At 57.6% G+C, this 27,787-nt stretch overlaps 1 protein-coding gene across 2 annotated transcripts; it reads left to right on the top strand.

The window, feature by feature from the left end:
* On the top strand, positions 1–27,787 carry EPHB3 (EPH receptor B3). 2 transcript variants are annotated; one of them, XM_063407943.1, is made up of 16 exons: positions 1–211; positions 13,489–13,553; positions 13,923–14,595; positions 21,759–21,914; positions 22,065–22,400; positions 23,187–23,311; positions 23,467–23,635; positions 23,729–23,834; positions 24,247–24,299; positions 24,438–24,560; positions 24,659–24,906; positions 25,144–25,359; positions 25,451–25,600; positions 25,694–25,887; positions 26,045–26,200; positions 26,512–27,787. In XM_063407943.1, the coding sequence occupies exons 1-16, from the start codon at positions 115–117 to the stop codon at positions 26,618–26,620; spliced, it is 2,976 nt and encodes a 991-aa protein (XP_063264013.1). In that variant the 5' UTR covers positions 1–114; the 3' UTR covers positions 26,621–27,787. The 2 variants fall into 2 exon arrangements, with proteins under 2 accessions (XP_063264013.1, XP_063264012.1); XM_063407942.1 differs by having other exon boundaries at positions 24,202–24,299.

Below are 27,787 nucleotides of genomic sequence, written 5' to 3'. Positions count from 1 at the left end.
CAGCGGCGGCGGCGGCGGCGGCGCCAGAGCGCGAGCGTGGCGCGGCGGCGAGAGGAGCCGCGCGTGGCGCCGAGCTCGGGACTGCCCGGCGGGGCCGCCCGCACCGCCCCCGCCATGGCCGCGGCCCGCCCGGGGGCCCCCACGCCGCCGCCGCCGCTGCTCCCCCTCCTGCTGCTTCTGCTGCTCCCCGGTGGCCGCCGTGCTCTGGAGGGTGAGTACCGGGCGGGCGTGCCCGTCCGCCGCACCGGGGCCCGGGCGACCGCGCACGGGTGCACGCATCCTCCAGGATGTCCCAGGCCCGTCGTGGCTCAGCGCGACTCGTCGTCGCGCCATGGATGCCCGGTTGTACCCGCGGAGAGCTCGCCGCCGCAGCCCCGCTCCCAGCGCTTAGCCGCCCTCGGTGGGTTACAGAGTCAACGCCCCGTGGAACCGAGCCCGGCGCGGCAGAGCCGCGGCATCCGCGGCCGGCGGCTGCTGGCAGGGAGCGGCGCCTCTTTGGATACTCGGTTCACGTTTCGAGGCTTTTCGCCACGACCGAGAGGGCTGGAAAATTAATATTTCTTTCAGTGGAAGCTCGCGGCGTGCCAGAACTGGTGGGGCCGCGGAAGGAGTGTCCGTGTGCCGTGTCCGGCTCCATCCCTTCCCCGGCAGGGCTCGCCGCGCCCGCTGCCTTAACCCCCGAACCTCCAGCGTGGGACCTCCGGGGCGAGTGGCCACGCGTGCCGCATCCACCCCCGATCGGGTCTGCTCTCCGCGGCTCTCCCACCCTCGAGCTCCGATGGAGTTGGGAATAGAACGGGGAGTAATTCTCTCCTCCTTGGAGAGTGAACCCAGGTCCGAGGAGCAGCGCCGTAGCACCCCCAGCTTTGAGCGAGGAAAGGGGCTTTTGGCCCTGCTGGCGGACTGGGGTTTCTCGGGCGCACAAGGCGGGTCGCACCAGAGAGAAGAGGGGGGCCCGGACGGGTTTTTGTCTCGGCACAAAGTGTGCGAGGCTCCAGCCGGAGTGCCAGGGGCGGCGGCGTTCCGGTGTCCGGTAACCGAACCCGCTGCCGGAGCGGCGGGAGGGGACTGGGAAGGGAGGGACGGAAGGGAGATCCCCCGGTCCAGCGGAGCTGTGGGTGCCCCCGCCCGGGCAGGGGGCGGCGGGGGCTGCCCGGAGGCGGTGTCGTGCTTCGGGCTCCCGCTGCCGTCGCCCCGCGTTGCGAGGTTCGGGCCGCGGCGCCGGGGGTGGTCGTGGGCAGGAGCCCTCCCCCGTTGCGGTGGTTGGGGGACGTCTTTCCTCTAGCTTTGGGCTTTGTAGAAAGTTTGGGGGGTGCTTGTTGTCCGCGTTCCTTTTCAGCCTCCCTTCGTGCGATTTGTTTTTTCTTTAAAAGGAAAAAAAATAAAATTAAACCCCTCGTCCTTGGTACGTTGTAGGAATCAGAGCTGTGGGCCTGCCGGGTCCGTGAGCTCCCGGCTAAGCGGGAACCCCGCGGCAGGAGGGGAAAGGGGGAAGCCACCGGCACTCAGCTCTCGCGGGATGGAGGCTCCCGAGCACCCGCCCGGGGATCCCTGCCTTCTGGAGAGGTGCCGGAGGATGAAGTTGTGGGCAGCGAGCCCGGCAGGGCCCCACGCTTGCGGGTAGCCCCACGCTTGTGGGTAGCCCCTTGCAACATGCTTCCCATCAGCGGTTTAGGAATTTGGGAAGGATAGCTGGCGTGGGGGCTGACATCACCAGTGTGTATCACCTGGGGACAGTCCTTCCAGTCCCCGGGGAGAAAGGGACCCCCAGCCTCTCCCCCACTGCCGTCCGGGGATGGAGCAGTGCAAAGAGTCGGATGTAGAGAAAATAAACAGCCCCAATTGAGGAGTCACTCGGTTTTTTCAGCTTCCCCAATGTGTAGAGGGGTCAGGGGCTGAACACGTCTGTCTGAGAGGTCAGGGCCCAGCTGGGTACCAGCCCAGTGGGACTGCTTTGGGGCTGGCTGGCAGCTGCCCAGCAGTTTTTGGGCTGGCCCTGATTCCCCCTGGGAGGATTCTCTCTCTCTATTTTTTTTTTTTTTTTTTTTTTTTTTGCTTTGCTCTTGTTCGAGCTGAAGGGAAAGTTGCAGCTGGCCTGGAGAGCCTTCTGCCTTGCCCAGCTTAGGGAAACTGCTGCTCGCGTCAGGGCAGGGTCAGCAAGCTCCCACTCTTCTGCTACGTTTGGCATTTCTGTCCGCGCTCAACGTTGCTTCTGATGGGGACTGGCGCGTTCCAGAGGTTACTGTAAATCTCATGTGCACGTTTGTTTGGATATTTTAGTGCTGATCATAAATCTGGCATGGCCATAAATCTGTATGCACGTCCTGCAGACAACAGCAGCGAGCCGTCCCCAGACCCAGCCACTTTACCGTGCCCTCCGAGGTGCAACGGGCTGGGCTTGTGGCTGGTGCCGGGCTGGAAGGGCAGGGGGCTTTGGGGCTGGATGGCGCTCCCCATTCCCGAGGGGATGGCGGGGAGTTGGGTTTCTTTACAAGGCCTCACGGGGGTGGAGGAGAAAAGCCGCGCTCGGCAGCAGCTCAGTGAGGGCTTTGTGCTGCCGAGGAGAAAATGGTTTCTCTCCAGATCCTGTAAGTGCGCTGGGTCTGTTTGAAGTCACAATGTGTTTTTCTTCTCCGGTTCAGCAGTCCCCAGGCCGGCTGCAGAAGGAATGCTCTATCCGGGGGCAACAGCGGATCCTTTCTCCAGCACAGGGGTTTGAGCTGAGACGTTTGTCCCAGCGGGACTGTGGGAGCAGAGGCCCTGTGGGGAGTGGATGCAGTGGAACAGCATGGGGAATGTGCTGCGTCCCAGGCCCTTGCAGACCATCCGGGAATAAAATCCCAGGGTTCAAAACACCCTGGCCCAAGGGAGCATGGACAGCCACAGACTGGATCTACCTGTCGTCCTGGGGGTGTGGGTAGACTGGGACAGGGACTTGCTCTCCCTAGGAGCCACTCTCCCAGGCTGTTCCTGTCCTGAGCAGCCTCTCTGGATTCAGGACTCCATTTAAAGTTGGAGTTTCCCACGTGCTTCCCTATGAACTCCCGTGCAGAAGTACTGTGTTTGCTGCACGTAGTCCTGAGCAGACTTGCACTCTAGTGAAATAGCCAAAGCCCGTAACGCAGCAAGATTTCTAGGGGGATTTTCTTTATCTGGGCTCTGCCCAGTGGCACCTCCCAGACCCCAGTTGGGTGTTACACAGATTGACCATGCTCCTCTCTGCACTGGCAAACTGCTGCTTAATTGACCCCTGTGCTAGAACTACCCGGTATTTTCTTGGCGGAGAGATCTTCTTTCTGTTTAATTACTTTTCACAGAAATAGCATTTTTCTTGGCGGGGCAATGGGTGAAGTTGGCCCTGCTGTTTTATGGATGCTTGGGGTAGGGCTGTGAGGGAAAGTGGATCGTGGGGCTCCGCAACACTCGGTGGATTCATTAAATCTCCCATTCCTCGGTAAAAGCTGCGCTGGAGGAAGCCTTCCCGTCCGTACTCCTGAAGAGGGGAGGAGAAGTGCTTTCCTTTGTGTCAAGCGGAGCATGCGGAGAGCCGGGGAGAGGGGAAACTTGGAGCACCAGGGTCTGTTTGCTGCCTCACATTGCTCCCTCCGTGTACAGCGAGGCTGTGGCTGCCAGGCCATGCCTGCCCAGCCCTTGCAATTGGGAATAGCGGCCTCTGGTTTTTAAGGAATGAACCGAAACTCCTTGTTTTGTTATGATGACTTACTGCAAGAGATATTTGGGGAAACCAGTTTGTTGCATTTTCTTTCCGTGAGCCGTTTGCTGCTGCCGCTGGAGCAGGGGAGCTTGGCGTTTAATTAAACAGCCCCAGCAATCTGAATCACAGACTTGCATGTTTTTAAAATTGTAGCTGTTCCTGTTGTGCTGAGTCAAACTGGTTTGTCGGGATTTAGCGTCTCCGCCTGGGAGCTGCGCTGGGGGAAGGGTGCTGGGGCGGCCCCGGGGTCGGAATCCCCATTCCCAGCTGGTGCAGACCACAGGGTGGGTGTCAGCCTCCCCCGGAGGAGAGCCCTGGGAAAGGGGGACTATACCCAAGGGCTGCGGTGGGGCTGGTGGGTTCCCATTGCCACAAGCTTCTCAGTGGTTGAAACCATAATGAGCTGCTGTTGTTTCTGGGTCCAGCATGTTCCCATGAAGCATTTGGGGGATGGTGGGGATGGGGGTGCCCCTCCATGGACAGGGATCTCCTTGCAGAGTCCCATGCCCCAGGGGATGGCCTGCCATCTTGAAGGCCAGGCAGCCTGTTACGGTGACACTCCCACTTGACTAGGACCGTCCCATTTGAAGTCATGTTTTGGTTTTTTTTATTGCGTTTTTGTTGTTGTTGTTGCTCCAAACCCAGCCCTGTGCTCTGGCTGGGCGGTGCTGGCAATGGGGCATGGGCTATTCCCTCAGAGAGCTGAGCCCCAAGTGAGAGCCATTTTGTAGGGACGGCATCCTGCCTGTGAAGGGACAGGCTTGGCACTGTTGGTGAAGCCTCATCCTCCTGCACCTGGGGGATCATTATCACACGTTCTGAGCAAGGCCATGTAGGAGTCACGGAGCTGAGCTTGGGAGTGGGACAACATCCCCTTTCCGCAGGGCCACGTCCCTTTCCCACAGTGCCACCATTCCCAGAGGGGCTGCGTCCCTCCCCTGGTGCCCGCTTTCCCCTCGGTGCAGCTCAGCCCTGCAGCCTGTGCTCCCTGAGTGGGGAGGTAGCGAGCCCAGTGCTGTCTTCGCATGGCCGCCCCGCTGAGGAGGAACGGGAGCCATCTTGAGAAGAGGCTGGAGCGCAGCAGCAGGGCCGAGCGCAGGCCCCATGGCCGCTCTCCATGCACGTGCCAGCGTGTGCTGGCTGAGGGTCCCAGCCTGGGACAGGGAGGAGGATTTTGCTCTGGGGTTCTCTTTATTTTATTTTTGCCCATTGCTAAGCCCTGCTGCACTGCAGGGTCTGGCGTTTCTCACGCATGTGGCAGGAGCTGTTGACAAACACCTGTTTCTCGGCCCCCTCCCCAGGAATGCCCCGGGGGCCCTGCGGGGGCTGCAGTGCCAAAGGGGTGGGCAGCAGGGATGTCCCCTCCCAGGGGAGCCCTCCCCCAGGATTCTCCTGCCCAGCAGCAGCTGCAGGGGGATTTGAGCCTCCCTGTTCCTCTGTGTGGTGTGGCTGTTGCACAGGGCTGCCAAAATCCATCCCTGTTCAGGGGAAGGGACGCTGCTGTCCCCATGTCCCCTGCACCGGGTCCTGCATCTCTCGGGTGCTCAGTGCCTGCCCAGTAAGAGCTGGGGCACAGGGGGACCCGCAGGGAGCGGGGCAGGCACACGCGGCGTGCTATCCAAGGCCTTTTTTTATTAATGAGAAAAATGTGCAGGGCTTGAACGATCGCCAGGAACAGATTTATTCTAGTTCCCCAGAAATTAAACCGAAATGAAGGAGCGAGTCAGCCCGGCCCGGCACCCCCTCCTGACTCTGTGCTTGTTTTAACTTTGGAAGAATCTGACTTTGGGGTGGGGGAGGTGGAGGAGGGAGTTGGGGGGGGGGGCAATATTTGGGTTTAAGCAGTTCCAGATGGGCTTGGTGCTCTCAGAGAGCTGAGGAAGCGAGCAGAGAGCAGCGTGGAGATTTGGGTAACTGCCCCAGGCAGTAGAGAGGAGGGAGATCTTGGCAGAAACTCCCACTCTGTGCTGCCGGGATGGGATGGAGCTTGGCAGCCAAGCTACTCGTCTGTGGGGCGAGCCTTTGGATGTGCACGGAGTAACCTTTTTTGGGGAAGGGTGGGTTTTTTTTCTTTTAAATATCATTACTCCTTCTCTGGGCACTTTCCAAAAGTACAACCTGGAAAAAAAATGGAGCTGGAGGGGAAGAGGGGCCTTTTGGATCTCAGCCTGGTGCTAACAGTTGCCCTGCGGAGGCAGGTCTGCAGTAGGCGCTGCCTTTTCTTCCTTCCCCTGGGGACTTTGGGGCTCTTCATCCACCCGCACCTGCCCAGCTCAGCTTGGTGGCCCCGTGGGGACACCTGCCTCATGAAACAATGGCCACAGGGCAGTGGGGTCACTGAGAGAGATGGCAGGAGTGTCCCCATCATAACATGTCCTGGGAACAAGGGTGGCTTTGCAGGCTGATTTGCTGCCTATGTCCTAGTCAATGGCATTCGTGTCAAACAGGTCTGGCATCTCCTATCAGATGAGTTATTTCTGTGGCAGCAGAGGATGGTGGCATGGCCATTCCTGCTGGGGATGGCGACCTATAAATCTGTCCTGCCTGCTGGCTGTGGAGCTCCTGCCTGCCTGGCACGGCTGGTCACATTGTCCCTATGGCAGAGAGCTGCAGCAGGCAGCCCCTTCCCCTGGGCCAGGCAGTGACATTCCTGTCCCAAGTGGGCAGTCTGACAGCAGGCAAGGATGAGAGGCTGTCTGTGGGATCTGTCTGTTCCTTTTTGCACACAGCCTGGCACAGTAAAAGCATCTTTTCCCCCTGGACAAGCTGAAGCAGCAAGTACCGGGGCACATCCACCACGTGGGCAGTTCTTCCTTGGCCAAGCTGACCCTGGTGTAGCACACTGGGCTCTGACATCCGAAATCCCCGTGGTATTAATAGAACAGTAATTGCAGTGCAGGGCTGGGCTCGGGCAGCTGGCTCCCGTCCTCTCCCAGTGTCGGTACAGCCTTTCTGCAGGACCAGGGCCTGGCAGCAGGACCTGGCAGGCTTTGGGCAGCCCGCTGCACGTGTCCTTGGCGTGCAGCTGGAGGGCAGAATCTGCTGTCCTGCAAAAGTCCAAGGCTTCAGGTGCTGTGCTTTAGAAGGGGGTGCACACAGTGTGATGCTGGTGGGTGCTGGAGCCCAGCTTGGCATGGCTCTGCTCATAACATGGCAGAAATCTACCCTTCCCTCCTTGATCTGACCAGGCAGAAAGGAGCACCCATCCCTCCCTGCATCCCAGCCACTGCCACTTGATCTGCCTTTTGTAGAGCTGGCACCTGTCCTCTCTCACATGCTTCAGTCTGTCTCGCAGCCGTCAGGAAACAGCTCCTGGTGAGCAGCACGTGGCCGGAAAACCCTCTTCAGCCAGTTAGCGGGTAGTGGGTTGGTGACAGGGCAGGGCTGGATGGAGGGAGCATTCCTGTCCCCCTCTGCCCCACGTGCCAGGCAGCTCCCAGTCACCTGGGATCTGGATCTGGCCAATGCAGAAGTTGCAGGACATTGGGATTGGGTGGGGAGGACTGTGAGAGAGATGCAGTAGGCCAGTGGCTCAGAGCCATGGGACCGTCTCCTGGCTTGAGGTTAATACCCCAGTGTAGGTGTGGGATTGGGAAATGAAGGATGCATCCTTGGAGCATCTTTGGAGTTGGAGTTTTGGGCCCTGCTGTGAGCTTACCATGAAACTGGCAGTGGTGAATGATGCTAGGACTGGCAGTGCTGCCCACCGTTGCCTGGGCTCTCTGGGCAGGGACAGCCTGGCTTGGTGTGTGCATGCGCCCTGTGTGCGCAGAGGGGCCTTAATCTCAGTTGGGGCCTCTGGGCCCTGCCATAATGCAGAAATAATGAGTCTATTATTAAGTGCCCACAGTACTTCTTCACTCTGGTGGCTCGCCTCCAGCAGCAGGCAGAACCTGCCCCGCTTGAAGTGGATGTGTCATCATTTGCCTCAGCAAATCCGATCCCCTTTGATGATGGGCCAAACGCCCTTGGCATGAAGGGCCACAGCTGTGATACAGGCCCCTTTTTTTCTTTCCTCCCTTCCTCTCTTCCTTTTGTTCCCAGTTCATTGACAAGTCTCTGGCTTGCCTCGGACCTGGGACAAGTGGACGTTGGTGGGCATGGGTGGTCAGAGCCCCTGTGCCTCCCTGGAGAGGGATGGGGTGGGGGGCCAGCTCCCACGGCAGCCTCGCGTCTGCCCCCTCGGCGCTGGGGAGCAGCAGGCGCCCTGCTCGTCATAAGGACAGGTTCCCAGCGTGGGCGGTGATAGGGAGTGCTCCAGCCCTTCCCTTGGGCTGAACCGCACTGCCTGGCCTGCCCGGCCTGACAGTCAGGGAGGGCAGGGGTGGGACCAGCACAGCCCCCTGGCCTTGCGCTGGGCACTAAGGTGGATGGGTGTGCAGGGGGTCCCCGGAAGAGATGGGATTCCTGAGGGATAGAGAGAGTATGTGAGTTGTGCAGCATGCTGGCAGTGCTGCCAGCACTAGCAGACAGTGGCAGGAACTAGCAGACAGTGCCTGCCAGAACCTTCCCCAGGCTCCCAAACCCCATGCCTGGAACCTCCACCATGGTAGCCCCTGACCACCAAGGGTGCCTGCTGGTACCCTGCCTGATGCCCCCCACGTTGGCTGCAGCCTTCCTTCCTGCTCTCCTGGCACTTGACTGCATCAGCAAGAGCCTCTCCTCCCTGCAGTGCAGTTCCAGCACAAGGGGCTGCCAAGTGCCAAAACCTCCCAGCACGCCACCTCCTTTTCTCCAAAGCTGCTGTCTGTGGTGTGCTCCATCCACAGAGCACGTGGGCTGAGCGGGACAGGAGAGCTTCCTAAATGCAGGCAGCATGTGGAGTCCCCTAGCCTTGGAGCAGGGACATCCCCTGCCTGGGAGGAAGATGGATGGCTACAGGGTTTAGCTGGGGTCAGAGGGGGAAGAACCCTCCTGGAGGAGGAGGAGGAGGGATCTGGGTGAGTCGCATGCTTCAAGAAAACGTGTTGCGGGGTCTCCCAGACCTGACGCACTCACAGGGCGCTCCTGTGGCTCGGCTTTTGTGTACGGAACGCTTGTCAGCGGGAAAAGTGCAACCTCAGGTTCTCTCCCACAGGCAGCTCTTTGTTCCCAGATAAAGGACCATACACCAAAGGCCCTTTGTGCCGCTGCTCGGAACAGTGCTGGGATTAATTGTACCGATAGGTGCTTGAATGGGGAGCACACAAGGCCACTCACTCCTGGTGTAATTATCTTCAAAATTGAGAAAGAAATTAAAATATGCAGAGATGCCCCTTTTGGTGGCTTTTTGACAAGCAGGCAGTCTCCAAGATTGAAAGTGCATCTCTAAACAAACTAGCTTTCCTTCCAGAGGAGAAAAGCATGGCAGTGAGGGGAAGAGGCATCTGGCACCACTGTTAGCAGCCACCGTGGTGGAAGCCAAGCCATGTCCTGGAGCAAATGGCCCAGCCACTGATGGCATCTGCAGGAGCTCAATGTGGGGCAAGTGGCCACATAAGGCCGGTCCGGGCCACTTGCTGAGCTCCTGCAGACATGGTGCTCACAGAGAGCATGGGCACATTGCAGAACAGGTTCCTCTGTTTGCAGCGAGGCTGCGTGGGTGTCTTTACTAACTTTTCTCCCTTGCCTTCTTCCAGGATGCTCTGGACTTGCATGAGCTGCCTTCTCATCAGGGCAAAGAGTTGGCATCTGTATTGCCAGTGCATCCTGATAAAAGCCATCAGTCCATGTATTCAAAGGAGAGAGCGTTCAAAGTGGAGCTTATTGGTGGAGATGATTGAGTCTTCCCCAGTGGCTTCATCTTGAAAGAATTTTGATATTTCCCCCCCTTTTCTGGCTCAGCCATCACTGCCGCGCACGTCTGCCGCTCAACAGCGCGAGACGGGCTCTCTGGGCCTCTTAAGGGGGGAGTTCAAACATTTTCGCTGGCCTCAGACCATGCATGCTGCATTCCTGAGCCTCAGCACTGGGAGAAAGAGGTCCCTGCCTCCAGATGGGTCCTTGCCAGGGCTTCAAACACCTAGTGAACTGCTGGGGGCTCTGTGGAGGTGATGGGAGGGCTGCTGGTAAGGGACCACTTGTCTTTGCAACTCAGGGTTTGCTTGGGAGGAGATGTGCAGGGCAGGGAAGAGGCAGCCAGAATGATCCTCACAGCCCTGTCCAAGGAGTAAGAATCTTACCATGTCCTGGGATCCCATTCTGCCACGGAACTCCTGATTCTATATGGAGTCAACCCTGGCCAACTGCACTTGCTGAGCATAGCGAGGTTTCTACCCCATCCCTTGCTTTTGCCCAGCTGAAGGTAAGGAGAGGACAACTCCCAGCTCTGCAGACAGTGATAAAGCAAGCCTTAGGGTGACTTCCCCACCTGGCAAAATTGGGATCCAATTTCCCGTTGACTAATGGGACCAAGCTCTTGCTGTGGTGTGCGGGATTGAAGTGGCTTTGACTCACTGTTCAGCCAGCCCTGACACCGTTCACGTCCCTCCACAGCACCTGTAAACCTGAACCGTGCCGGGAAATCACCGGTGACACTTCTCAACCCGCCTCTGGCACCATGGGCCGGAGGGAGAGAGTAGCTGGTTGGTCCAGAACCACTGAAGCCCAGTGCTTGGGCTCACACTCTCACATGCCCTTTCATGGGAGGCCAGTGCTTGGTGTGCCCCAGTGGTTTTGGGAGAGAGGACCAGGTTCAAGGCCAGGCCACAGCAAGAGCTCTGTGGCACCTTTAGGGGCTGAGAGCAGTTTCTGCAACTCAGCTCAGCATGTGCCACCAGCCCCTGGTCCATGCAGCACAGAAGCCCACAGGGCCTTCCACCCATGACCTTCAGAGTGGCAGGCTGGAGGGGTCTGGGAGGCTCCACTGACCCCAGCTGGGTCACTCCCGTGGCTGCAGGAAACCCCCTCTGCCCTCTGTGCTCAGCCTGTTTCCTTTAGCTGAGTTGCTCAGTGATTTTTTTAATATTATTTCCCCTCCCCACTCTCTCTGTGTGGTTTACGTGGCTCTCACGCCAACAGCCAGCTTGGCTCTGTCAGTTTTTTCTCTCTGCCGGTCAGATGGCAGATGCTGCCAAATTAGGATGCAGGCAGCAAGCCTCCTGTCCAAGCTGAGGTTCTGCCCACAGCCAACACTTGAGGGGAAGGACGCTGCCGGAGGGGACAACTGCCATGGCAAGGGCTTCCTACGTGGGGCCTGCTGCTGTGCAGGAGAATTTCTGCATACCCTGGCCAGGTTTGGGAAGCAAACACGCACCGTGGTCTGGTCAGTCAAAGCTATGCTGTGGCTTGCCACAGCATCCTTGTGTCGCTCTATTTGCGGGCACACCCTGCCACCCAAATCCCCATCTCGCCAGCCTGACTCACTGCCACAGCCGCTCATCCATCAGCAGCCCCAGCCCTGAGAACGCAGGGCATCCTTCCCCCACTCCTGCTGCAGAAACACCCCCAGCTGGCCATACCAGCAGCAGGGCCCTGCACTGGCTGGACCTGCACGGAGTATCTGCACCGGGAGTTGGCAGCCCTGCGCTGTGAGCGCTGAGCACGCGCTTGGCTCTGCTCACCGCCAGCATGGCGTGTCTGGGCCCTCACAGCACTGCTGTGCCCTTATTAGGACAGCCAGCGCGGGGCCTGTCCCTCACAGAGGTGTGGGCAGCCCCCATCTGGAACCTGCTCTCCCATCATCTGGCACTGCCCGCCCGCCCTGGCAGCCACCCATGCAGGGGTCTGGGAAGCACAGCAGCGTCTCCAGTGGTCTGGTGGCCGTGCAGAGCCAGCAGCGTCTCCAGTGGTCTGGTGGCCGTGCAGAGCCACGCTTGGGTCCTGCCGGGGTTCAGTAAGTGGTGCTGTGGGAAATGGGAAAGGAGAGAGATAGAGGCTTGCTGAGCAGGTAGTGCCACGGGACTGAGCAGAGGCTGCCTTATGGGTACACAGTGCCCATCCTGTGTCCCACCCCTCCTGCATTACCTGCTTAACAGAGAGCTTCTTCCTTCTCTCCCTCTGTTTTTGCCAGATGCCCCTAGTTTGAGTTCTTGAGAAACTGGAAATAACTACTGCCCAGTAACCACCTCTGCACTCAAAGTGTGTGTCAGTTGTTGATGCTGCCCCTCTGCACCTCTCCCGATGGGGAGCTGGCACTATCAGAGGTTTTCCTCCCTCTGTCCCCAGTGCCATGTCCACTGCTAGTGCCACCAGCCCACGATCGGACTGTGTGTTTGCTCCAGGTGAACAGCCTGGGCAAGAAGCAGGCTTGCTGGCCCAGCTGGGAACCTGGCAACCCACGAGGCAGGTCAGATAGCCCACGTGTCCCCAAATGTGCTTGTTTATCTGTGCTGTGGTGGCACCCACAGCCTGTGCTCCCAGCCTATCTGTGGGCGCTGGCTTGGGAGCTGCTGACGGGTCTCCCCGGGGTGGGACACGGGAAGAAGGTGTTTACCTCCAGTCAGGCTTCATCCGAAACCCTGCGATGCGTGAATGCTTCCTTCCTCCTCCACACTTCCTCCCTGGCTGGGTCAGCCTCAGGTTTTCCTGGGGTGAAAGGAAAGAAGCTGACATTGCCTCTTGCTGTAGGGCTGGCACAACTGAGCTTCCCCAGCACATCCTTGTACCCCATCTGGCGATAGGGAGCAATTCCCAGCCCACTGCTGGGACTAGGATAGCCATGGCTCCCTGCTCTTTGTCTTGAGTCTGGGTGGGCTGAGAAGTGGATGGATGGATGGGCAGCCCTGCGGGAGCTGCATGGGATTTGGGATGGGGCCATACTTGCAGCTGGGGAGGGAGAGGCCCTCATCAGGGAGGTGTTTTGATGCTGGTCCTGGGTCCTGCTCAGTACAGGCAGCAAAGCCCCCCTGAGCACACCAGGGTCTCCAGGCATTTCCACCCCTCTTCTGCCTCCCCTAGACAGAAGAAGATCCAGAGGACCCCGGGGTGCCTGCTCCTCTCCAAAAAGCCCACAGGCCATCCCTGGAGCAGGGCTCACAGGGCCAGCAGCTCACAGAGGGGTGATAGGCCCCTGAGCATGTCGGTGTGCTCTCATCCTTGTGTTTCACTCCTGGTTTTTGCGCGTGGTGCTTGCGCGGAGCCACGCGGCTCTGCCTGGGATTAGCGACAGCTGCCTGCAATTGCAGCTCTTCCCAGACAAGCGTCTCGCTCCCCCAAGGCTGGGGCTGGGGCTGTTTGGGGAATGCTGCCGGGGTGGTTTGTCTTGTAGTCTGCTCCAGGAATGTTGGCCAGACGGTCAAATTCTTCTCCCCTCTTGTAAAATGAGTGATGTGGGGCGTCTCTGGGAGAGCAGCCTGCCAGTCCCTCCTCCTCTGGATAAACCTGCCTGGCCCGCACCGCCCTGTCATGGGAACAGGCCCTTTCAACCCCAGCCATATTAAATACGCACCCTGCCAAAGCAGAGGGGGAGGGTGCGGACAGGGGAGCCCGGTCTTCCTCCTTTGGCACCCCCTGCACTGCCTGGGGGGACACGTTTGGCTATGCTAGTGGCTGGGGATGGCAGCCTGTCCCCATCTCCCTCTTGCCACCTGGCCAGTTCCTCATCCTGCCACTTGCCTGCTCCAGCACAGCTCTCTGGGGACGCCTCTCTCTTCCTGTTCTCTTGACAGGAGAAGAGAAATCTGGAGTCTGTCTGCGCCGCTCCCCTCTCCTCCCACCATGTCTCACCCCCCAAGTTGCTGTTTTCCACAGAAATGTCAGGCTCAGCTCTCCTCTCCCCCATTTTCCTCCTGTTTTTTTCCCCCTCTAATCTTGGCCTTCATCTCCAATTACGTCTTTCTTTCCTTTCTCTCCAGAGACCCTGATGGACACAAAGTGGGTGACCTCTGAGTTGGCATGGACAACTCATCCGGAGACAGGGGTAAGTTTGGAACCAGCCCTGGTCCTGACCTCCAAAGGGCAGAGCTAGCCCTGGCCCCTTGGGAATCATGGTTGTTCACCAGCACCTTTGTGAAGCTGCCTGCATCTTTCTCCTTCCCTCCTGTGCATATCCTCGCCTCATGAAACCATGTCCTCTTGACTCTGTGACAGCGGAGTGGGAGTGCCATGGTCCCTGGCCTGGGTTGCTCTTAGTCACCTTGATGACCAGGAGGGTTGTGAGAGGTGGAGGTGCAGCTGCTGCTCTTCCCTGTTGACTGTTGCCTGTTCCCCCCACCCTGTGCCGTTCACTGTGTGTCTGTGGCACTGATGTCCCTGGCTGGGGATCTAACCTTTTCCCTCTCAATCGCAGTGGGAAGAAGTCAGTGGTTATGACGAGGCCATGAACCCTATCCGCACATACCAGGTCTGCAACGTACGAGAGGCCAACCAGAACAACTGGCTTCGTACCAAATTCATCCAGCGCCAGGATGTCCAGCGCGTCTATGTGGAGCTGAAGTTCACTGTGCGGGACTGCAACAGCATCCCTAACATCCCTGGCTCCTGCAAAGAGACCTTCAACCTCTTCTATTATGAGTCAGATACGGATTCTGCCTCTGCAAACAGCCCTTTCTGGATGGAGAATCCCTATATCAAAGTGGATACAATTGCCCCAGATGAGAGCTTCTCCAAGCTGGAGTCTGGCCGCGTGAACACCAAGGTGCGCAGCTTTGGCCCTCTCTCCAAGAATGGTTTTTACCTTGCCTTCCAAGACCTGGGAGCCTGCATGTCCCTCATCTCCGTCCGGGCTTTCTACAAGAAATGCTCCAACACCATTGCTGGCTTTGCTGTCTTCCCGGAGACTTTAACAGGGGCTGAGCCCACTTCCCTGGTCATTGCACCGGGCACCTGCATCCCCAATGCAGTGGAGGTGTCTGTGCCCCTAAAGCTGTACTGCAACGGTGACGGCGAGTGGATGGTACCTGTGGGAGCGTGTACGTGTGCTGCTGGATATGAGCCCACCATGAAGGATACCCAGTGCCAAGGTACGTGCATGGCAGAGTGATCATGGCTTTTGTCCCTATGGGACTGATGTGAAGGAGGTTTTGCATTGAGCTCAGTCTGGTTTTGGAGGCTTTTCCCTGATGAGTGAGCAGGGTGATATCTCAGAGGACTGGTCTGCAGTTTGACTCCGAAGCCTTAAAACCTTTGTGGTCTGGACTCGTGCAGTGTCTGCTGGGACACACTGGAGAGCAACCACCAGTGCTACCCTTTGTGGGATGCAGCTCCTTGCACAGAGCTGCAGCTCAAGGCATGGTCCTCAGCAGGGATCCAGCACATTTAAGCTCTTGAGTGTTACCAAAATCGCTCTCATTGCTGCTGCCGTACCCAGCATCTTCCTTCTCTCCCTCCTGCAGTGCTCGGGGCTGGGGCGAGTGATTGTTCTTGGCAAGTGTGATTTCACGCTGCTTGTGCGGAGGCACTCGGAAGGCCTGGTGGTGAGCAGAGCTCCGCTGTGGGAGAAGCCATGCTGATGCATGCTCCCCCTGCCAGCACTGAAGGCTAGCAGCAGGGATGGTAGGGACCAGCACGAAGGCAAAGGATCTGAAGCTCCTTGTTCTTGCTGGAAGGGAAGGAAACATATTCTGCACATGGCAATGTTGGGGATGGAGAGCCACCCTAGCAGCGGGATAGCTCTGCGTGGGTCCTGCAGCTGCCATGCTGTCCCACGATAGCTTTGGTCTTACTGTTTAACCCCAGTTCGGGTGTGTTGATAAGGAAAAATCTGTCTGGATGAGTGTTGCACTCCCTTGGGGTGATTTTTTTCTTGGGAGCTGTCTCTGGCAGCAGGACCCTGCCCTGGGGTGGCTGGGCTTTAGGGCAGAAAGGTTGCCGTTCCCCTTGGCTGCAGGCATTGTACAGGGAGTGGGATGCTGGCTGGGCCCCCAGCACTGGATGCCTTGTTCTCACCGATGACGGGATGCTTGGCGCCGGCGCTTCGCTCTTGGCAGGGCCCTGTGATTTGGGATGGCCTCTGAGGTGGGGCTCGGGCCAGGCTGGCCTCCCCATTGGCTTTGGGAGCAGCGTAGCTGACAGCCACACTGCTGTGGCTAGTTAGGGAGAGGTCAATCTCCACAGGCTGCAGCTCTGCCAGAGCCTCAGCTCCATGAGTGCCAGCACAGCTCTGACTTCAGTGCCACAGCCCCCTGCATCAGTCTCGTGAGCAGCCGATCTGGCTCCTCCTGAGCTGATGGACACCAGTGCCAGGCATCCATCCACACTTCAGACTGCACTGAGGTCCATGCTCCTGGGGAGCTGCTCTCCTTCTTGCTTGGACTGGGAGATCTTACACCATACACGATGTTGGCTCCTTCCCAGCAGAGAGTGGGGTTTGAACACAAGGTGACACAAGTTTCCAGCCAGCACCAGGGCTGTGCTGAGAGAGGCCATCCCAAGGCAGGACAGAGCTCCTCAGATTAGGCTCAGGAGCCTGGGGCAGGGTCCCATCTCCACATGCCCAAGCTGGACAGACTCCTATGTGGCAGCTTTCCCAGCGCCTTTGATTTCCCACCCAGCCCCAGCGTCTGCTGCAGCAGGCAGGGAAGCCATGCTGGGCCGTGGGCACGTCTCCATCCGGCAGCCTGCCTCCTCGCTGGGCAGAAGCGGCGGCGTCCTCACGTTTCTCTGGGAAAGTCGCGCAGCGCTTGTAGGATCAGATTTTCCGCCATATGATCGTGTGTTTTAAGTGGAAACAGCTGAAGAAGGGCTGGGAGAAGCCGGAGCTGCAGCTCCTTTTCTCCTCTTGGCTGGATGTTCCCTTACCCCGATTCCACAGTCCAGCACCACCAGTAAGTCCCCGAGCCCGTGTCATGGGCAGCAGTGTGGATGCAGCCCCCCAAAGCTGGGGTTTCATCACTCCCTCCCCAGGGAGCCCACAGGGGCTTCACCGTGCGAGTGAGCAGCACTCCAGAGTGCCAGATGGCATTTTAATAAATAACAATACCCTGTTACTGCTTAGATGGGATAAGCCCTGTTGTAAATCTCCCTCTTTTCCCAGACTTTCAGTGGCCTTTGAAGACCTCCTCCTCCTCCTCCTCTTTATCTCCATCCAGAGCCAAGATTAGAGCTCGCATTCAGACCTGTTACAATGCAGCTTGTATCCCGGTCCCCCGGGAGCAGAGGGCTCATCCTGCCCAACTAAAGACAGTTTCTTTGGCATGCTTTGTAAGGCGATACGCCAGGCTGGTACCTGGCGCTCTACTCCTGAGTTGCCACAGCATTGATTTGGCATCTCATTCTCAGCCTCATTATCTTTATTTAATTAGCACACGGCCCTTCTGGGGGTTGTGCTGCTTCCCACACACTCCCTACCTTGCAGAGCTGCAGAGGCAGCTCTTAGAGGACAAGGAGAAGCTACTGGCCAGTGAGGGGGGCAAAGGCTCCCACATGCCTCCGCAGGCTGGGGTGCACTGCATTCACACCCCAATGGGGTTTAGCCCCTGGGGTTTAGCCTTTGTCCCAGCCCCATCCCTTCTCCTTTTGGTTAGGAGGCACTCAAGTAAGTCAGGGGATCTGGTGTCAAGGAACTCCCCAAAAATGCTCCTGGGCATGTGCTCCGTGATGGATTTGTTGGGATTTGCACCCCTTGTGTTGCTGACGTCACACAAAGACAGAAAGGCTGCTGTGCCAGTGTGAGCAGTGAGCCCCCTCTTTGCATGTCCCCTCTGCTCATGGGGGAGCCCTGGAGGAGGATCACAGTGCCCCCAGAGCCTGCACCCTACATGGGAGGGGAACTGAGTCTGTGTGGGGCTGTCTGTGGATACCCAAACCGTAGGAGCCCTGGAGGTGACAGTGTCCAGCATGACACCACACCTTCCTGAGACCCATTTCTCAGTCTTCTTGATGTTTCTTTTCTTGTGGCACCAGGCTCTGAACATTTGGACACAATCAGTAGGTGAGTGCAGGTCAGGCTGGGGCAAAAATCAGGATTTTTGCAAAAATAAATTTCCCTTGCAATCAGTGACTAATGAAAACATCACCCTGAATTAAATAAAAAAAAAATTGCCAAGCAAGCATTGCACTTGCCAACTGTTTGCAGCTTTGCATTGCAACATGGGCTTGCTGCATGAAACCCAGGAAGTGAAACTGCCTGGGATTAATTGCCCGGGATTCCAGATCAAAGGCAGCAGCAGGGAAGGCAAGGAGAGCTGCCGGTTTACAGCCAGGCAGCTCCACAATGGGTTACTTGTAACACAGTCGAGGAAATCTGCCCCTGCCGTCCTGCCTGTGACCCGCTGTGGCTCAAGAGGCAGCTTTGCTTATTGAATTTTTTTTTTCTTTTCTTAAAAATAAAAAGAAAAAATTTGTTTTCCTGCCTGTTCCTTGGATGCCACTTCAAACCCCCAAGGGCTCTTTCCCTTCTCTCCCTTCAGATTTACTCCATTCACTTTTGGACTGCACTAGTGTGAAATATTTTCACCCAAAGGGTGATTATTTTTCTTTTTTTTTAAATAACTGCCTTTTAAGAGAGACTTAAAAACAGAGTTACCGCCTCGGCTGTAGCCAGGCTGTTGCTTCCACAGCTCTGCTCCATCTGTAGCCACTTACAACAGCGAGAAGGGAGCGAGCTGTGCAGGTTCATAAAGCACAGATCGTCCCGAACAAACCTGACTGCTGCCTCTAAAGAAATTACAGGGTTGATGGGCAAGGGGATATGATCAGTTTAATTTATCTAGGCTCAGGCGAGGCATCCTGCTTCAGTCCTACAGGGAGAGAAATAGCTGGAAGGATGCTGAAATATTGTAGTGTGGATGGGAAGCAGTCAAAATATGAAACATGGTAGTTTGGGGCTGGTTTTTCCCAATGTGTCACGGCTATCCCTGCCTTCCCCAAGGGAGGGGACTCCAAAGTTTTGGGGATGCATGCGTGGTTCATTGCTGCTTGCCTGCATCCCATGCAATAATGGAGGCTGCCTACGGGATGAGTCATTGCTCTCTGCTGCTGCCAGAAGGGTTTTATTTCAGTGTTTTTTTCAGCTCCCTTCCTTGAACTTTATTCACCAGGGTGGGGATTGTATTTGGGAATAGTACCCTCCTCTTCCCCCAGCCCTGTGCTGCAGCTCTGCAAGACAGGATCAGGCCCTGGAGGTGGGCAGCTGATGAAAATCCTGGAGGGGCTGCCAGAAGCAGCCGGGTGGCCGAGTTTGCTGTGCCGGGTGTGCGATGCCTTGTAGGGGGTGCAGGGGCAGCTTTACAGCAAGGCTCTGTTACTGTCCTCCCCCTCCCACTCCCCACACAAATCCCCTCTGTGGCTGATCCCCGCTGTCAGGCCAGACTGCCTCTCCCTCCCATCAAACCAGCGGCTCCTCTTCCGACCGGGGAGCTCCGCTTCAGTTCCCTGACCTGTTATCCTGTGGCTGTCACTGACTGTCATGTTCTCCCCAGAAGTGACCGCAACACAGCACCAGGAGATGTGATCTGTGTGCAGAGGTTCAGAGTTGTTATTTTATTTGAGGACACTTCAGCAGGAAAAGTGCTTATGCAAAGCTCTCAGTAGGGAGAAGGGAGCCTGGCTTCCCAGCCCTGGCTGGATGGAGTCACGTTCCCACTCCCGAGCTCCCAGGCTCATTCCGCAGCGTGCTGGCCAAGACAGTGGTTGTTGTACAGGCAGTTTCTTGCAGAGAAGAGATGACACAGCGGCTTATCCACCAGGGACCTGGGATCAGCTTTCAGCTCGGTTACAGCCTTCAAATGTGGCGGCTGAGAGCTGTCACGCTGCCACCGAGGTCTTTATGCTCTGATTTATTAAGCAGGGTTGGAAACTTAAACACTGGAGTGCATCTGGGCCTCAGTCCCTCTGCTGCTCTTCCTCTTCTTAACAGGGCTGGTTCATGGCTCTTCCTCCTCCTGCTAAGGTGGCATGGGGATGCAAAGGAAAGGCCTTCATCCCTTGTGCCTGCACTAGGCACGAGTGAGGGGTGGCAGCAGCTGCTGAGGACAGCTCTGCCTGTCCCTTCCTCCTGTGTTTGGGAGGCCGCTATCACCTCCATGCCCATAACCCACTGAGTACAGGCTGGCGCTTCTTGTGCAGGAGACCAAGTGCCCTCATCCCTCCTGCATCCTTTGCAAGCACCTGACTGTCCTTGGCTGCCATGCCAAGCCCATGCTTGGGCTGTCAGCTTCACGCAAGCTCTGGTTGCCCTGGCTTCACTCTCCCCCCAACAAGCCTGTTCAGGGGGTTTTGTCCCTGATGGATCTGGGCTCCTCTCCATAACCAAAGCATGTTTGGCAGCTTTCTGAGCCCAGAGTGTTCCTGTCCAAGAGGTTTCAGTCATCTCTCATTCCTCAACAATCTGGTTCCTTATGTGTGAATCTGCATCCACCCAGTTTGAACTGCCTGGGACTCCAGCTGGGGTGGGTCTGCCCAGGCTGCTCTGCGAACTCTGAGCCTCTGCTGTCCACATAAAGACAGATTTTCTTGTGGCCTGATTGTCCAAGGCTGGGGAGACAGAAGCCCTGGACCTGCTTCCCATTGCTTGCCAAGGAGAAGATCTGTGCACTCCTTTGCCTTCCAGCCTGCACGGTCGGGACGGGCAAAGCTTTCATTTCCATAGGGAAGGCCCAGAGGGTGGGTGAACTCAGGTCAAGGAGCTGGAGTCAGTTGAGCCAAGTAGTCAGTCCTGTTTTGACCAAAGAAGAGTCTCATTGCTGGAAGGCTCGCACCCTTGGGAGCAGGAAGCAGCTCCTGACACCCATCCAGGCAGAGGGGCTGGAGAGCAGGCAGTTGTCTCTGTGAGGGGCTGCTCTCACATCCCCCTGGCCAGCAGCACTGCACTGGAGCAGAGCTGCTCCCGTGGGGTTGCTGCTGCCTGGTGCCTGCACAAAGCAGGGACCCAAGAGAGCAGCTGGGGCTGTGTGCGGGTCCCTGCGGGGCCGGCTCGGCAGCGTGTGACTCACAGCACTCCACGCCCTGTGTGGGGCTGGAGCCAGCCGGAAAACTTCCACAGAGGGTGTCGGGAGATGCCTCATAGCAGGAAACTTCCACTTGCTGCAGCCTGGTGAAGCACCAGGAAACATCCCCCTGTTTTCAGGATGATGTGTGACAGGCGTGGGAGGTGGGAGGGTCATGTACCCTTGGAGCTTCCCTAATGTGGTGGAGCGAGGACGAAGTGCCCTCCTTCAGGGCCATCGGTGCTGATGCTGCCCCGGTTGTGGCAAACAGGGTGATGCCAAAGCAGAGGTGGCACCAGTGGGTCTCTCACCTCATCCAGCTGTAAACACAGAGCACAGAATCCTCTTCTTCCTTGGGCATCAATGTGATAAATTGAGCTATTTTGAGGTGTGGGTCAGGTTCCTGAGGCCGCACTGCTCCTCGGCTCAAGTGCTGTTAATCCTTTCACGTGCCCCTCATTACAAATAAACACCTTGTGGTGCCAATCGGGCTGTATCCCAGGACTTGTGGCTCCTTGAAGGACCCTGATCGGAAGCGGAGGAGGGAGGTGGCAGTGATGCTGAAGCAGCTCTTCAGCCAAGGACCTGCAGGAATGTTTTCATCTCGCTCAGCACTCCACTTGAGCCGACCTCGTGAGGTGCCGCCGCCCCGGGACTGAGAAGTGGCTCAAGAGCCTGAGGCGGAAGGTTTGAGGTTGAGTGACTGATTTTGGGTGGTGGAGGCCTCACGCAGGGGGTGCTGCAGACAGGGCTGAGGAATTCTTTCCTTCCCAGCCTTATTTCCCCAGAGGATAGACCTGGGACTGCGAAGGTTGCCAGGCTGGAAACCAGCATGGCCTTCCGCTGTGGAAGGAAGCATGGTAATACACTTGGGAAGGGCAGTGAGGAAACGAAACTGAGGAATGGAGTTTCTGGATGGACCTGCCCTGTCCCCTCATACTGCTGGTGGTGACCAACTCTTCTCACCTCCAATTACCTCGTGCCTGCTGCTGAAGCACAGCATTTCCTGGCAGAGCTGTGCCTGAGCCATCTGGTGCTTCCAGCAGCCCAGTCTTCTCACCCTTCCCAGCCATGCATCCTTGAGCATGGCTGCTGGCAGTGGAAAAGCTCATAGGAGGCCTGAGGTCTTCAAGCCACTGATCAAAGATTTGTCAGGGCAGCGAGGAAGGGTCTACCCAGCTGTGGTGGGAGCAGTGAATGTTTTCTGGGTTCACTCTGTAACTCAGTCTTAAAAACAGGTCTGTTTTTCTTTCCTCCAGCGTGCGGCCCAGGAACCTTCAAGTCTAAGCAGGGGGAAGGTCCCTGCTCTCCCTGCCCTCCGAATAGCCGGACCACCTCTGGAGCAGCAATGGTCTGCACTTGTCGAAACGGCTTTTTCCGGGCAGACACAGATCCCGCAGACAGCGCCTGCACCAGTGAGTCCTGCTCTGGGCAAGGAGGGGAGGCAAGGGAAGCTGTGGAGGTGATGGGGATCCATGTCTGGGATGGAGGGATGTGCTGTGCCCATGCCAGGGGTGAGCTGGACATGAAGACACACCACCCCTGCCCCTCACATTTCCCTGCAGGTGTCCCCTCAGCCCCCCGCAACGTCATCTCCAACGTGAACGAGACGTCGCTGGTGCTGGAGTGGAGCGAGCCGCAGGACACGGGCGGGCGGGATGACCTGCTCTACAACGTCATCTGCAAGAAATGCAGCGTGGAGCGGCGCCTGTGCAGCCGCTGCGGTGACAACGTGGAGTTCGTGCCGCGCCAGCTCGGCCTCACTGAGCGACGCATCTACATCAGCAACCTGATGGCCCACACCCAGTACACCTTCGAGATCCAGGCCGTGAACGGCATCTCCAACAAGAGTCCCTACCCTCCACATTTTGCCTCTGTCAACATCACCACCAACCAGGCAGGTCAGTGGAGCCTCCCAGGGCGCAGGGGCTGTGTCTCCTCCGCAGAGCGGAGTGGAGCAGAGGTTTCTTTCTGACAGCCTGGGAGGCTGCAGTCCTTTGTGGTGCCGCCTAACTGGCTCTCTGGGCCTGTGTGTAATCCCCTGGGTAAACTGTCCTCTCTGTTTAAAGCATGTCCCTAGAGGAGGTGAGATCAGAATGCATGCAAGTGAATAAGACTAGGGCTGGCAGATGCTCAAGAGAGCTCTGGATCTCCTAGACCTACCCCAGAGATGCTGTGCCTGCTGTGAGGGGAGGAGGAAGGAAATGAGATCTCTCTCCTGTTTGCCTGGGAAAGCTCAGCACCAGCCCAAGCCTTTGCAGGCAGCCAAGTGCTCTGCCATTCCCTCCTTCCTCCCGCTCTGGCCCCGCTCCAGCGTGCTGGTAATCTCCAGCCACTGCGCACTGATCTGATTTCACGGGTCCTGCTGCTGGGGTGGAGCACAGAGCTTCTGGCAAGTGGAGGAGGAGAAGGAGCCCCAGTTTGGGCTGGCAAGGCCCTTCCCCAGACCAGTTTGCAGCTAGGCATGGGGTGAAGCATGACCTCAGTGCTATTTCTGAGGCTCCCCTTGGTGTTGAGATCACACCTTCTTATGGAGACTTGGAGGAGGCCAGTCTCAAAGCTTTTCCATGCCTTTCCACCAAGATTATCCAAGCAGGCTGCAGGCAGAGCATCCACTACACTGTGTGTTGTGGTGGAGGGTGAAACCTGGCATAGGTGGCTCATTCCTTCCCTGCCCTCCTTCCTAGCCCCATCTGCCGTGCCAACCATGCACCTGCACAGCAGCACCGGGAACAGCATGACGCTTTCATGGACCCCCCCAGAGAGACCCAACGGCATCATTCTGGACTATGAGATCAAGTACTCAGAGAAGGTAAAGCAGGAGCAGCCTTTCCCCTACTCCAGCCCTTCTAGTTGGCCATCAGCACCATGGCAAAGGGTGTCCCTGCAGACGTGGTTCCTGGGGGATGTGGGAGCCAGCAAATGGTGGGTGGCTTCACAGAGGTGACACCCACGTCTCCCCTATAGCAAGGTCAGAGTGATGGCATCGCCAACACGGTCACCAGCCAGAAGAACTCGGTGCGGCTGGACGGGCTGAAGGCCAACGCTCGGTACATGGTGCAGGTGCGGGCACGCACCGTGGCGGGGTACGGCCGCTACAGCCTCCCCACGGAGTTTCAGACTACGGCAGAGGGCGGTAGGTACCAGCACGGGGCTGCCTCCATCGCCCAGCCCTCCCGTGTGTGCTCCTTTCCCAGCTTGACTTTGATTCCACCTGTCCCTCCATCAGGTTCCACCAGCAAGACTTTCCAGGAGCTGCCTCTGATTGTGGGTTCGGCCACTGCAGGGCTGGTGTTCGTCATCGTGGTGGTGGTGATTGCTATCGTCTGCTTCAGGTACTGGCTTTTCAGGGAAGAGGGCTTCAAATCTGGGTTTGGGGGTTGCTCGTGTCTGCCACAGAGCTTTCCCCTTTGCCTGTGGGCAGAGCTGTGGCAGCTCCAGTCACAGAGTGAAGGACTGGACCGACCACACGTGGGTCCCTGAGCAGGGGTCCGGTGGGAGGATTGTGCCTCTGCTTCCTCAGCACGAGCCAGGCTCTGCCCAGGCTCCTGCCATGCACTCAGCACAACTAGGCCATCTCCTCCCATCGCACCTCGGGTGCAGGGATGGCTCTGCACACAGGCTGCCAGAGGGAAGGCTCTCTGGCATAGGCTGTCTGTGCTGGGATTTGGAAGTCGGCAGTGAATGTCTTTGCCCCATCAGGAAAGGGATGGTTACTGAACACCTCCTCTCGTCTCCTTTGGGCAGGAAGCAGCGCAACAACACCGACCCTGAGTACACAGAGAAGCTGCAGCAATATGGTGAGTGTGAGAGCCCAGCAAATGGACTCTGCCTGCCCTCTCCCAATTCCTGTCCCATGCAAAGGGGCAGCCTTTGCTAACAAGGGATATTTGTCACCCTTGCTGTGTCCCTCCTGGTGATGATTTCTGCCCTTGCAGTTACCCCTGGGATGAAGGTGTACATTGACCCCTTCACCTACGAGGACCCAAATGAAGCTGTCCGGGAATTTGCCAAAGAGATTGACATCTCCTGTGTGAAAATTGAGGAGGTCATTGGAGCAGGCAAGTCCTGGGGCTGGGCACAGCAGGTGCTGAGATTGCTGCCTCTCACGCTGTCCTGTGGCTCACCATGCTGCTGCTCTCTCTCCTTCCTGCCACAGGGGAGTTTGGTGAGGTGTGCCGTGGGCGCCTGAAGCTGCCTGGCCGCCGCGAGATCTTCGTGGCCATTAAGACGCTGAAGGTGGGCTACACAGAGCGGCAGCGGCGCGACTTCCTGAGCGAGGCCAGCATCATGGGCCAGTTCGACCACCCCAACATCATCCACCTGGAGGGTGTGGTGACCAAGAGCCGCCCCGTCATGATCATCACAGAATTCATGGAGAACTGTGCGCTTGACTCCTTCCTCAGGGTGAGCATCCATCCCCTCCTGCCCTGGGCTGGGGGCTGCAGTGTATGATAGGGCAGCAGCTCTGAGCCCTTCTTCATCTCTCTACATTGTCACACTGGTGTCGCCAGGGTTAAGCTCTTCACAGACATCATGAGTGGGAGAAGAGGGGTGGCTCTAGGGAAGGTGATGGTAGCACATTGGGGTCCTTGCTCTGTCTGTTCAGGGTGTTGCAAACCCCTCTGATCTCTTCTCTGGCAGCTGAATGATGGGCAGTTCACAGTCATCCAGCTGGTGGGAATGATGCGAGGCATCGCCGCTGGCATGAAGTACCTTTCGGAGATGAACTATGTGCATCGGGATCTGGCTGCCCGCAACATCCTGGTCAACAGCAACTTGGTCTGCAAAGTGTCTGACTTCGGGCTCTCTCGCTTTCTGGAGGATGACCCAGCTGACCCCACCTACACCAGCTCCCTGGTATGGGACATTCACAAGGGATCCACTGATCTGGGGGTGGGGGGAAACACCTCAGTTATGCACTAAATCATGGAGCTGTGTATCCATGCAGGGGGGCAAGATCCCAATCAGATGGACAGCTCCTGAGGCCATTGCCTACCGCAAATTCACTTCAGCCAGCGACGTGTGGAGCTACGGCATCGTCATGTGGGAAGTGATGTCCTATGGGGAGCGACCCTACTGGGACATGTCCAACCAGGACGTAAGTGCTCTCTGGGGAGTAGGAACCAGGAGATGTGGGCTGCCTGTGGGAGCCCAGGTGGCTCACAACCTGCCTCCACCTGTCTCTCTGCAGGTGATCAATGCTGTGGAGCAGGATTACCGCCTGCCACCCCCCATGGACTGCCCCACTGCCCTGCACCAGCTGATGCTGGACTGCTGGGTGCGGGACCGCAACCTAAGGCCCAAATTTGCACAGATCGTCAACACGCTGGACAAGCTCATCCGCAATGCTGCCAGCCTGAAGGTCATTGCCAGCGTCCAGTCTGGGTCAGTGACATCCCTGTTTCCAGCCAGCACTTACCCCAGTTCTAGGGAACACTGGAGTGGTTTGGAATAGAGCTGTGGGAGGGGAGCGATAAATGTCCCTTTCTTGCAGTTACACCTCTCCCTGCTCCCTGTGACCTGTGGCTCTCTTGCCCTTTAGCATCTCCCAACCGCTCCTGGACCGCACTGTCCCAGATTACACCACCTTCACCACCGTGGGAGACTGGCTGGATGCCATCAAAATGGGACGGTACAAGGAGAACTTCGTCAATGCTGGGTTTGCCTCCTTTGACCTGGTGGCACAGATGACTGCAGAGTAAGTCCCTGCTTGGAGGGGAGGAGGGAGAAGACTGGGACTGGGGCTGCTGCACACTGTCCCTTGCCTATCTGACAGCCACCTCCTCCCACCTGGGCGCGTGGTGGGCTGAATTAAGGGCTGAGATTCAGCATCCAATCCCAACTGAGTTCAGGTTTAGGATTCAGCATCCAGTCCCCTCTGGTATTAGAGTGAGCACTGGAGCTTGGCAGAGGGCTGTAATCATAGATAGGTCCCTTGCCCCAGTGGGGCAGGGCCACGTGTTGATGTTGCTGGCGGCTGGGGGCTGAGTCTTCACCTTTTCCTTGCAGGGACCTGCTGAGGATAGGGGTGACGCTAGCAGGGCACCAGAAGAAGATCCTGAGCAGCATTCAGGACATGAGGCTGCAGATGAACCAGACACTCCCAGTGCAGGTTTGACCACAGGGGACTCTGCATTGGAATGGACCAAGGGAACCTGCCAAAAAGGTTCAGTTTGCGGTGCAGCCCAGCTTCCTGTTTTCCCCTCCACATGGCGCTCCTCTGCCTCGGACGGTCGCCTGGGATGGGATGGGATGGGACGCCCTTCCCTGGATCGAAGGCACTCATGCTGAGAGGGAGCCCAGCTTTTCGTCCCGTGTCCTGGAATGGCGAGGCAGCAACACATCTTCATATTGAAGATGGATTATGGGACAGAGATGGCACATCCCACTTCCCACCCTGTCTTGGTGCTCATCGGTTTGAAGAGTTGTTCTGCTTCTTGGATTTCTTTTCACCCTGTTTTCCTCCCAGTCTTCACTTCCCTCACCTCCCCGAGGCCACAGACTGTTGACCCGTCCGCTGAGTCCGTCAGACACGTCCGAAGCCTTCCCTAACTCTGTTCCCCAGATGGAAGCAGCCGGGGGAGGCTGAGCCAACGACAGGGCTGGGGCCACCAGCCCCAGACAATCACTCCTCTCCTCCAGCCCTGGCAAGCCCTCCGCCCAAGGGTCTGCACTGGAACATGTCTGAAGGGAAGGCTTCGCTCCCTTTCTTGGCTTTGCACGCCAGAACCCGAACCCAATTTACTATGCAGGGAGTTAGGCAAAAAAAAAAAAAAAAAAAAAAAGAAAAAAAAAAAGAAAAAAAGAGATATATTGAAAAGGTAAGAGGGAGCAGAAAGGGGAGGGAGGGGGACCAGGTGCCCGGCTCCTCATCTCTTACCCTCTTGGTTCTCCTGGCCGGCTCTGGACTGCAGAGCGAGGCCATCAGCACGTTTGCACAGGGACCCTCCGCCCCCGGACCGACGGCAGCCGCGCTCCCCCAGGGGCCGGAGAGCGGGGCTGGGGTGGGGGCTGCGCCAGGGGCCGCGGCTCCCCCAGCCTCCTCTTTTATGCAGAAGGAGCAGGTGCCGCCGGCGCGGCTGCCCACTCCTGACACACGCTGTGATTGCTGCCAAAAGACTCACTCACCTTTCCCTGAGGATTCACTGCAGCCCGGTTCCTCCGAGCCGAGGGAGAGACTCCCAGCGTGCCTGAGTGTGCGTGAGTGTGTGCATGCGTGCGTGGGTGTGTGCTGGCCGCAGGACTGTGGGAGGCAATGGGCAGAATAAAGGCAATAAGAATTTTA

The sequence above is a fragment of the Prinia subflava genome, chromosome 11 (genome assembly GCF_021018805.1).
Source record: "Prinia subflava isolate CZ2003 ecotype Zambia chromosome 11, Cam_Psub_1.2, whole genome shotgun sequence".
NCBI classification, from domain to species: Eukaryota; Metazoa; Chordata; class Aves; order Passeriformes; family Cisticolidae; genus Prinia; species Prinia subflava.
This window is presented reverse-complemented; position numbering and strand designations above follow the sequence as displayed.